Raw genomic sequence first — 12,347 nt, 5'->3', positions numbered from 1 at the left:
GGAAAACAGCTTATTCAGAGAAGACAAGGTGAGCGCTACCACCAGTCTTGTCTCATGCCAACTGTAAAGCATCCTGAAACCATTCATGTGTGGGGTTGCTTCTCAGCCAAGGGAATCGGCTCTTTCACAGTCTTGCCTAAAAACACAGCCATGAATAAAGAATGGTACCAGAATGTCCTCCAATGTCAACTTCTCCCAACCGTCCAAGAGCAGTTTGGCGATCAACAATGCCTTTTCCAGCATGATGGAGCACCTTGCCATAAAACAAAGGTGATAACTAAATGGCTCAGGGAACAAAACATAGAGATTTTGGGTCCATGGCCTGGAAACTCCCCAGATCTTAATCCCATTGAGAACTTGTGGTCAATCATCAAGAGACGGGTGGACAAACAAAAACCTACAAATTCTGACAAAATACATGCATTGATTGTGCAAGAATGGACTGCTATCAGTCAGGATTTGGTCCAGAAGTTGATTGAGAGCATGCCCGGGAGAATTGCAGAGGTCCTGAAGAAGAAGGGTCAACACTGCAAATATTGACTTGCTGCATTAACTCATTCTAACTGTCAATATAAGCTTTTGTTACTCATAATATGATTGCAATTCTATTTCTGTATGTGATAAAAACATCTGACAAACACACATAAAAACCAGAGGGCAGCAGATCATGCGAAAATATAAGATTTGTGTCATTCTCAAAACTTTTGGCCATGACTGTATACCTCATTCTTTTGAATTCAATTACTGTACATTGCAGGTTTTTGCCATGTCATAGACGTCTGTTGTGTGACCAGGCTAATAATAAGCCAAGCTAACAAAGCTGATTATGAGAATCCCAATTTACTGATGTCCATGCCTATAGGAAGATTACACATGCACCATGTCCCTCCCTCTATGCCAGTCTTCAGAGAGTCTAATTCAAGCATTGCATTCTTCCAATCCTGCTGCTTCAGGACTGCCATCAGGTACCCGACGGCCAGAGACTGCCTGAGTTTTCTCATATATCTGTTCAGACGATCAGTGTTGCTAAAGAAAATCTGTGTGTTGTTTGCAGATGTCTCAGAATACTGGAGGTCGCTATTCATTGTGGGAGATGGAAATGTAAGTAACGTTTTCATTCCATTAGGGTTAATTAGAATTGCATGTCGTAATTAATATTAGTTCTTCCTCAAAGAATTCCAACAGGTCATGTCTTGAGGATTTCCTATAGAGAAAGCACATGCTATTTACGGATTTAGAGTTCGTTCACATGTTGCTGCCATGTTGTCAATTTTTATATTGAAAATCATGTCAAAAGGTAGCAGCTTTGACAAAGTGATTTCAGAAAATCCTAGCAAAAGGTATGATATAGAAACATAAAAGACTGACCACATGGTCCATTCAGACTGCCCTTATATGATTCCTTTTTCTCTTAGGATAGACATATGTTTATTGGAGACATGCTTAAATTCACCTACTGTAGATTTCCCAACCACATCAGCTGGAATTTTGCTCCAAGCTTCAATTGCTCTTTCAGTGAAATAATATTTTTGACATATTTCCTGATATTTTTTTGCTTCGATCTTCCCCCAACTAACTTCAGATTGTCCCCCCCTCGTTTTTGTGGTTAGTGCTTTATTTAAAAAAAATATGCCTCCTGAGCCATATTTATAACTCTAAGGCTGGGTTCACACGATGTCTTTTGGCACGTAATGTGGCACGTAGACGCCGCGGGAGCTTTTGCGGCCCGTATACGCTCCCATTGATTTCAATGGCAGCCGGGACCGTATACACGGCGCTATTTTGCGGCCGTGATTTTGCGGTGGCCGAAAAATAGTGCCACGTATACGGTCCCAGCTCCCATTGAAATCAATGGGAGCGTATACGGGCCGCAAAAGCTCCCGCGGCGTCTACGTGCCACATTACGTGCCAAAATACTCCGTGTGAACCTGGCCTAACATGTGAATAAACCCTTAGTAAAATCATATAAATCACACCTGCAATATTAAAGGAATCCTCATGACATGTTGAGGTTTCTCAAGGGCGGAATTAGAAATCACGGATTGTGATGAAGAAACAGAGAATGCCTAAACTATAGCATCTTACTCTGGTGTTAAGACTTTGACATTTCTAATTGGAGGGAGGTTTCTAGTAAAGAGGGAGATATACCCAAATCCTACCAAATTGGTTCAATGACTCAAAGTGTGCCATGTTTTGCAGGAAGCATTGCTATAGTGTTGGCCAAAAGTATTGGCACCCCTGCAATTCTGTCAGATAAAACTCATTGTCTTCCATAAAATGATTGCAAGCACAAACTCTTTGGTATTAATATCTTCATTTATTTTGCTTGCAGTGAAAAAACACAAAAGAGAATAAAAAAAAAAGTTAATTCATTGATCATTTTACACAAAACTCCAAAAATGGGCCGGACAAAAGTATTGGCACCCTCAGCCTAATACTTGGTAGCACAAACTTTAGAAAAAATAACTGCGAACAACCACTTCCGGTAACCATCAATGAGTTTCTTACAATGCTCTGCTGGAATTTTAGACCATTCTTCTTTGGCAAACTGCTCCAGGTCCCTGAGATGTGAAGGGGGCCTTCTCCAAACTGCCATCAGGAGATCTCTCCACAGGCGTTCTATGGGATTCAGGTCTGGACTCATTGCTGGCCACTTTAGAAGTCTCCAGTGCTTTCTCTCAAACCATTTTCTAGTGCTTTTTGAAGTGTGTTTTGGGTCATTGTCCTGCTGGAAGACCCATGACCTCTGAGGGAGACCCAGCTTTCTCACATTGGGCCCTACATTATGCTGCAAAATTTGTTGGTAGTCTTCAGACTTCATAATGCCATGCACACGGTCAAGCAGTCCAGTGCCAGACGCAGCAAAGCAACCCCAAAACATCAACGAACCTCCGCCATGTTTGACTGTAGGGACCGTGTTCTTTTCTTTGAAGGCCTCTTTTTTTTTCCCTGTAAACTCTATGTTGATACCTTTTCCCAAAAAGCTCTACTTTTGTCTCATCTGACCAGAGAACATTCTTCCAAAACGTTTTTGGCTTTCTCAGGTAAGTTTTGGCAAACTCCAGCCTGGCTTTTTTATGTCTCTGGGTAAGAAGTGGGGTCTTCCTGGGTATCCTACATACAGTCCCTTTTCATTCAGACGCCGACGGATAGTACAGGTTGACACTGTTGTGCCCTCGGACTGCAGGGAAGCTTGAACTTGTTTGGATGTTAGTCGAGGTTCTTTATCCACCATCCGCACAATCTTGCGTTGAAATCTCTCGTCAATTTTTCTTTTCCGTCCACATCTAGGGAGGTTAGCTACGGTGCTATGGGCTTTAAACTTCTTGATGACACTGCGCACGGTAGTCACAGGAACATTCAGGTCTTCGGAGATGGACTTGTAGCCTTGAGATTGCTCATGCTTCCTCACAATTTTGCTTCTCAAGTCCTCAGACAGTTCTTTGGTCTTCTTTCTTTTCTCCATGCTCAATGTGGTACACACAAGGACACAGGTCAGAGGTTGAGTCAACTTTAATCCCTTTCAACTGGCTGCAAGTGTGATTTAGTTATTGCCACCACCTGTTAGGTGCCTCAGGTAAGTAACAGGTGCTGTTAATTACAAAAATTAGAGAAGCATCACGCACATGTACAATATGAGCCTGAAGCTGGGGGTGGTACCTCAACTGTGGAAAACATCTTGCGTGGTACCAGTCCCAAAGAAACCCAACCCAATGGGCTACAATGACTACCGACCTGTAGCACTGACATCACACCTAATGAAGGTCCTAGAGAGACTGGTCCTGACACACCTACGCCCCCTAGTGAGCTCCGCTCTGGACCCCCTCCAGTTTGCCTACCGGCCAGGCATTGGGGTAGATGACGCCATCATCCACCTTCTTCACAGAGCTCTCTCTCACCTGGAGAAACCCGGGAACACTGTGAGAATAATGTTCTTTGATTTCTCCAGTGCGTTCAACACCATTCAGCCAGGGCTACTGAGGGAGAAGCTGAACCTTGGTGGTGTGGACCATCACCTGTCCAACTGGATCCTAGACTACCTGACAAACCGCCCTCAGTATGTGAGAGCTCAGGACTGTGTGTCTGACACTGTGATCTGTAGTACGGGGGCACCTCAAGGTACAGTTCTTGCCCCATTCCTCTTCACACTGTACACTGCTGACTTCAGGCACAACTCATCCAGCTGTTACTTACAGAAGTACTCCGATGACTCTGCTATAGTCGGCCTTATCACTGATGGCGATGATAGGGAATACAGAGACTTAAACCGGGATTTTGTTGAATGGTGCCAGCAGAACCAGCTCAGGATTAATGCTGGGAAGACCAAGGAGATGGTGGTGGACTTTAGTAAACGGAGAGGTGCTCCGACCCCGGTGGAGATCCAAGGAACATGTATTGAGATAGTCAGGACCTATAAGTACCTGGGCGTGCTCCTCAATAATAAACTAGACTGGGCTGATCACCTGGAGGCGCTGCACAGAAAGGGCCACAGCAGACTCTACCTGCTCAGGAGGCTGAGGGCCTTCGGAGTCCAGGGGACACTTCTTAGGGCCTTCTTCAACTCTGTGGTTGCCTCAGCCATCTTTTTCGGTGTGGCCTGCTGGGGAAGCAGTATATCAACCAGGGACAGAAATAGACTTGACAGGCTGATCAGGAGGGCCAGCTCTGTCCTGGGGAGCCCCTTGGACCCAGTACAGGTGGTGGGTGACAGAAGGATACTGTCTGTGGTGACCTCCATGCGGGGGAACAAATCCCACCCCATGTATGGGACCCTGATGGGACTTGGCAGCACTGTAAGCGACCGTCTGCTTCACCCCAAGTGTGAGAAGGAGCGCTATCGCAGGTCCTTCCTTCCAACCGCGACCAGGCTGTATAATCTACATCAGACCAAACGAAGAGCTCTCCGCACAGAGAACTAATGATTATGAGGATGACCATGAGGTCTTCCTCTTTCTCTTCTGTTTTTCCTTAGCTGCCATGGACTCCTAGTATATCTTCTCTTCTCAGCTTATCTGTGTCTACGTCTGTAACATATTACTCTGTATTATCCTGTATCTGTATTACTATGCTGCTGTAACATGCTGAAATTTCCCCAAGGTGGGACTATTAAAGGATTATCTTATCTTATCTTATGATTTTTCAAACAGTGCCAATATTTTTGCCCACCCCCTTTTTATGTTTGGTGTGGAATTATATCCAATTTGGCTTTTTGATTCTTTTTGTGGTTTTCCATTGAAGAAAAATTAAATGGAGATAATAATACCAAAGAATTTGTGCTTGCAATCATTTTCTGGAGGAAAATGAGTATTATCTGACAGAATTGCAGGGGTGCCAATACTTTTGCCCAACACTGTATCTAGGCTCATAAACTTTTCCAGGGTCATGTCTATGTCACATTCAGCAATTAGAATATTAGATGGATTTCTTTTTGAAATCAGACATTGATATTTGTGTTTTAAGCATATTTCTCTGTGGGCTGGCTTCCATAGCAACCCCCCAAAATGTACCAGTTCTACCAAGTGTATACGCAGCTATTCATTGGAGGAACAACTAAACTATCCTTGCAGTTTGTAGCTTTCCTGTTCAGTTGTCCAGGCATTATGGCAGTAGCATAGAGTACTATTAATGGGTTCTCCAGAGTTCTCATTTTTTATTATATCAATGGGGTATCTAGACACCCCCCCCCCCCTCTTAAAGCCCAGTTTGCTTCAGTACTTTGGATTGTAAGGGTCCATTCATGCAAAGTTTTTTTGGCAAGGAATAAATCTGCTTCAGGAATTAGGAAATGTTTTTTTCTTCCAGCACAGTGTATTCTTTTCCACTTGGTTTTTGCAAATTCCGCGCCCAAATCTGTGACGTGGATTTTCCGCCTCCCATTGACTGCATTGGTTTTTACAGGCGGAATCCGCCTGAAGGAAGCTTTTCTGCTAGCTGAACCCATAGAACTCTATGGGGAGGCGTTTTTTCCACATGGATTGTGACATGGATTCAGCGCCAAAATTCTCACCAAAAACTCTGTGTGAATGGACCCTTGGTGACCCATTCGGTGTGTATCTCTATAGCTAAACATAACCTAAACACAAAAAGCTAATTTTTTTTTTCAATTTAACCCAGTTGACACATGGGGTATCATTCACTTTAATTTAGAAATGTTGTAATTTTCACGCATCCATAGCAAATAGAAGAAGAGGTTCGATGCAATCTGTTTGCCATACATGTTTCTTTAGTGTGCTCTTACGATGCATCATTTACAAGAAGCCACAGGCTAAGTCCACTGAGGCTGAGCTGTCCTCGGTTAATGGATAAGCAGCTTTGGTGTTGATCTTAATCCAGGGTGTCTGGGCAGGTGCTCCAGCAATGAATATTGACATAACTGTATTCAGGTTAAATGAATAGCATGATGGATCATCTGCTGAAATTAATGGCGTTCTCCCAGATGAAATTACTGTGCGGCTAAAACTCATTACCAGAGTCAATAGAAAACTATTAGCACAGCAAATAAATGAGAAGCTTGTTGTAATAGATTTTCACAGTTTATTTCAAGAATTTGCAAATTACAAGAGCAAACAGAAGTTTTTTTAAGTCGTTAGAATAAATCCAAAAGGGAAAAATAAAATGCACTAAAAACAGTGTTTTTTTGTTTTTGGGTCAGTGGTCACACATGGGATCCCTGCTGATCAGCAGAATGAAGAGACATTAGCATTCATTTGAGCATCAAGGCCTTCTCACTGCAGTATATGACATGGATATGTCTATAAAGGTTTATGCACAAAGTGTTATTTTATAATCATGGGATACAGGTCAGTATGTTGTCAGTGTGCAGGCAAGGAAACCTCATGCTCTATTCTTCTCCAAGAAATAAACCTAAAGTAGGATGTGCACTAAGGTTTTTTTCCTAAAAATAAAACTGATGTGTGTATGGCCACCTTCATAGTTATAGGTCCATACACAACCCAAGTCCAACTCAAGTTCAGCTTTCACAATAGCTGTGATTGTCCTATCATCTAGAAAAGTCTAAATGTGTGGCTGGTCTGGTACTTCAGCTCAGTCTGCTCATCTGGTTCACTTGATGCATCAAAACATGTATGAATGCCACTCTGTCATTCTGTGGAGATGCCACTCCAGCTTAGGGATGTAACTAAAGGTTATCCCTATGGATGCCAGCCACATTACATTCTCCCTATATCCCTTCTTGACTATATGCCAACTTGACTATATGCCAACTGTGAGCAGAGGGAGGGGGCGTTCCTCCCCGCTCACACAGTACAGCGCTATAGGCGCTGCTGTGGAGAAGGACGTTCCTGACAGACTGTCAGGAACGCCCTTCTGACTGTGAAGAGCTACGGTAACGGCACCGCTAGATCTTCATCCGGGGCATAGATTGGGAAAGCCAACAGTGCGCTGTATTCACCATGAAAGGTCCTCTTTAAATTTGGTGTCTGATGTGCTATTTAAGCTCTGTTATGTCATAAGGGCGGTGTCAGGCAGGGGGTGTGATTCAGAGCTCCAATCAGAGGCAGCCAGTGTCAGAGCTCAGAATCACACCCCTTATTTGCCCCTGCCTTACACCACCATCCTGACAGTACAGAGACTAAACAGCATATCAGGGATAAATGACCAGAATTCGGGAATAACACTGTGCTGACTCCAAACATGTTTAATTCAAACAAGGCACTTTATTGGATTTCAAACACACTATTCCAACTCTTGTGTGGAAGAGTTGGAATAGTGTGTTTGAAATCCAATAAAGTGCGTTGTTTGAATTAAACACGTTTGGAGTCAGCACAGTGTTATTCCCGAATTCTGGTCGTTTATCCCTGTTATACCACCCGGTGTGGGTGTTGGGTTTCCTGCTGCTCATCAGTGCTCCAGTTCATTACTGTCAATACCTCTAAAAGGACTGTTGGAGCGGACAGAATTTGGTCACTTGGTACAATTGTTTGTTCCATGTTTAAACAGCATATCAGGCACCAAAATTAACAGAACTGATTACTCAGGAATGTTGGCACTAGAGAAAAAATTCCAATTGTGCCCCTATTAAAAGTTGAACTGGACTTGTTGGAGGTGGTAAAAGGTCCTCTTTAATACCAGACACAAACAATAAACAGGTGCCGCACTCTTTCTGGGGAAAAGAATACTTTTTTCTTATCCATGCGCAGCCCCATTCCTGCATATGGCCTTTTCTGGTATCCATGTTGTGGCCCCCCCTGGGCTGTCATGAGCTCATTCTGTATATTGTATCTCCAATTTTAAGCATAGAGGATTTTTTTCTTACAGTTTCATACATATGCATGAGCCCTAAGACTATAGCTACAAATAAGCTTTCACTGTTCGACACCTGTTTCAATTTCAGTTTACCATTGGAACTTACACTTTATTTCCACATGACTTCTGTACAAATGTTTTAACCAAAGGTTTCCATTTTGATATGCTGTTATATGACATAATGTTTGTAGGCAAACAGGTTTTTTAACAGGTTAAATCAAAGATGGTCAAACAATAACTATAATCACACCAGAATATTATAAATTAATAGATGTTTAATAAATGAAAAGGTATAATACTTAACTGCAGATTACATATGATTATATTGGGGGGCCCCATTATATATTATGGTCTAATACACACCCATCTTGTTTGATGACATCCATAGGTTGCTGGACTTCTTATTATGTCAGCTGAAGCTAAATAACACAATAGACCATAGAGTTATTTGGTTTCTTTGGAGGAAGGTGAGAGGTTTTCTGGATATGTATGTCTGGTCATAATATGACCATTGATGGTACAGGAATGTGTACACAGGCAGAGGTATGCTATGTATATATGCAGAATAGCAGTAAAATAAGTCATAGTGTAACAGGTAACATCAGTTATAGAAGCACATACATAACATATCCATAGATGGACAGCAAGGGATACATAGAGACTGATCGGTAAGACATTAAAGGGGTTGTCCAGGCAAAATTGGACAACCGCTTTAACTTTTAAACCAGCCGGGGTAGTGAAAAAAACCCAAAACGCATACTCAGCTGTCCCCAATGCTCCTTTTTCCTCCCAGTGCATCACACTTTTTCTGCTCCGACGGCTTCTCCCGAGTGTCTTCCGGAGTTCCACTGAAGCTGCTGATTATCTAAATCAGTTACATGACCGCTGTGGCCAATCAGCATCCTCAGCAGGCCTCCGGAAAAGGACCCGTGATGTCACAGGTAGTGACATCACATGCCATTTGCTGATTGGCCTCAGCGGTCACGTGAGCAGCTTCAATGGAACTCTGTAGAGACCCGTTCAGCAGAAGGACCTGAACGCGTCGGAAGGACACCAGAGCATTGGGGACAGACCAGTATGATTTTTATTTATTTATTTCACTGCCACCGGCTGATTTAAAAGTTAAAAGGGTTGTGCATTTTTGCCTGGACAACCCCTCTAACCCTGTCATATCACATCAATAAGACTGACTGATTTTCAGGAAAAACATGTGCATTGTTAGACGGATTCCCTGAAAATAAACTGATGCCTGGCAATCACCTATAATCAATTGCTCTGTAGTACCACCATAAGGAATATGATACATTACATTGTGTCCTTTGAAATCAATGGTCTGCCCATGTCATGTACAAAGAGAGAGAGATATGCTCTTTGTAGAGGTTCTCATATAAGGTTAATATATGGCAATGGTTCTGATATACGGTATTATGAATAATTATTCTAAACCAGACAAACCCTGCAATTATCTCCAATATAACAAATATTATCTTTTTATATATAGGTCAGAAAATAATTCAGCTGTTGAATCGCCAACCAGGTAATAAATATGTATTGCTTATTCCTAGCATAATCCTTTCTGTCTGTCAATCTATTTCATGAATCTCACATAGGGCAACTTCAGCTGAGAGGTCATTTATCCATCACTTCATATAAGTGATACTACCCTTTTTCAAAACATGTTTGGGTCAGTGGATACATGTTAGTGGTACATGTATAACTGTGGATGCAATGGTGTTAGAAAAACAATATAGTAAACCATTTTAACCCATTTTACCTGATTTGTTTTTTTCCCACCTAGTTTCCCACTAGATCACTCCTCCATGATAACATGAACTAGGTTGAATTACACTACTAAGCAAAGATGCACAAAAAATCCTGTGTGCCAGAAAGAAGTATTGAAGGAGACTTGGGTTTCAAAAAAATCAATGTAAAGGGGTATCCTGGTAACAACAAGGGGTATTCCGGTATCTTGATGATCAGTGGGAGTCCAACCACTGGGACCTCCACCAATCACAAGAACTGTTGTTGTGCACCCAATGTGCGCAGCTGCTCCATTACTTTTAGTTGGAACTTCCAGAGATAGATAGGCAACATACTTCGGCTTCCATCTAGTGGTTCCCATATAATTGAATGTGGATGGGGTTAACTTGTTGTCAACTGAATACCCCTTTAATGTGTAGCTCAGTTATAAACAACTCTTTATAAATGAATGGTGCAGTTAAATATAAGAAACTTTGAAATATAACTTATTAAGGAAATCTGGTTTCTCCTGCTGCTTATCTGCAATCTGACTGTTTGTTTACTTTATATGTCTCCGAATTCAGCCTCAGACATACAATTCTATGGAGCAGGGAGCCATTGAGTAGAATTCTTCTTCCTGCTAGTTCATTGATTTATTGCCTCATTTTGTGTACTATTATGCTCATAGCTACAACCTAGCAGTGTTAACAAGGCAAGGAATAACAGAGTGACAGAAGCCATTATTTGAGTGTGCTTTCTATACCACCCCTCCTTTCTTCACAGACTAATATGGAGAAAGTAACTGCCTAAAAGTGGAGACGTAAAACATATTTCTTTAATAAAATACATTACAAAGCTTTATATTTTCACCTGTACTATACATTTATGAAAAGTTGTTTATAACTGGGAGGTACGCTTTAAAGCCTCATGGGAATGGCTGCAATTTAGATTTCTGTTAGATAGACTGCTTTGTACCCATCCTATACCATGAACTTTCTATTTCATATGGAAGTTTTTTTTTCAGGTTTTCCATGTACATTGTATTAAGTATGTTGTATTATGATGGCATTTTCCCCTATAGGTCTGAGGGTACAGCAATGTTCATGGATCCTTAGGGTAAATTATCCTGTTTATAGCTTTTTAATAAGGAAATGAACCAGTTTTTTCTTGTAAACTGCAGGGGTGTGCTCTTTCCAAACCATATATCTATATTGAACAATAGTTGTTTTTTTTCTCTGATGCAGTAAATTGCAAGATGATGGACATGATGTACGTCAACAAAAATTGGAGATGCAGGTAAAATATGAAAATGTATGTGTTTAGAAAAGTGCGGAGGAATAAGGAATTTTTGTGGGCCCTCTTGAAAATGTTTCTATCTTTGTATATGTCCAGAAGTGGTCCAACAAGTAATTTCAAATTATTCAATTATTATAAGTTTATGGAGTGTTGTACTGGGGTACCTAGGGCCCTCCAGTAAAATTGATTTCAGGGGCCCACTGAAAATATTATCTAACACTTATTCGCAAACTCTTAAAATGTCACCAAGATAAATTAATTTTTTAATATCAGTAGTAGCTCGCTGTCTAGCTATTGCCTCTAATTGTATCTTGGGTTTTGTCAGTAGCCTGATGTTTGGCTCTTGACTTGAACTAGAGATTTGTGCCCACTTAACAGCAGATGTTAGAGAAACACAAGATGCTCCAGGTTGGGGTTGGTTATGGGAGCAGTTTGTTTGCGAAGATGAGGAATGGTTGCCAATATAACTTTTCTTCACAGTAGTAGCTTGCTGTGTGTGTACAGTATATGACAATAAACAGGGTAGTTTCTTGAATAATCTACCCAGTGTGTTATACTCAAAGCCTCCTGTATAATCAGTGTACTTTGCCATGCTAAAATTATTTGGGGGACCATCTGGCTTTGGGGCCCATGTTGGGGATATATCTGTGGTCCATGAACTGTGGGCGCTAGAAAAAAAGCAGCAGTTATTAAATGATGTAAAGAACTGGACTTGTTGGATGTGGTGAAAGTACCTCTTTAAGCCCCAGCTACCCACAAGACCTCTGACGTCAACCATTGACTGAAACATAGAAATGCTAGAATCATAACAAAAAAGTTGACATTAAGTTTTCACCTAAAGCGCAATATTCATGAGAAGAAACAGAGGAGGAAACGCCTGGATCCTTTAATGCTTCAAGCCAATCCAGATATGAAGATAAAGCCACGGAGGTCTCCAAAGCCTGAAGAACAAGTGCTTCTGGTGGAGTCATGCACTGTTTCTAGCATATATGCAGGTATGGGAAGTACAATATGATAAAGACTAAACTTGGCATTGACTGATTCAT

General features: G+C 41.6%; 1 protein-coding gene across 1 annotated transcript in view; it reads left to right on the top strand.

Moving 5' to 3' along the window:
* The first annotated feature begins 929 nt into the window (after positions 1–929).
* Positions 930–12,347, top strand: part of LOC142210788 (tubby protein homolog) — a 34,173-nt gene continuing 22,755 nt past the window's right edge. Inside the window, exons 1-4 of the mRNA XM_075280210.1 lie at positions 930–1,101; positions 9,767–9,802; positions 11,250–11,301; positions 12,143–12,296. Of these exons, the coding sequence (XP_075136311.1) occupies positions 1,055–1,101; positions 9,767–9,802; positions 11,250–11,301; positions 12,143–12,296 (289 nt within the window). The 5' untranslated portion in view covers positions 930–1,054. The remainder of the gene's footprint in view (positions 1,102–9,766; positions 9,803–11,249; positions 11,302–12,142; positions 12,297–12,347) is intronic.

The sequence above is a fragment of the Leptodactylus fuscus genome, chromosome 6 (assembly GCF_031893055.1).
Source record: "Leptodactylus fuscus isolate aLepFus1 chromosome 6, aLepFus1.hap2, whole genome shotgun sequence".
NCBI classification, from domain to species: Eukaryota; Metazoa; Chordata; class Amphibia; order Anura; family Leptodactylidae; genus Leptodactylus; species Leptodactylus fuscus.
The sequence above is the reverse complement of the archived record's forward strand: the minus strand, read 5'-3'. Positions and strand labels throughout refer to the sequence as shown.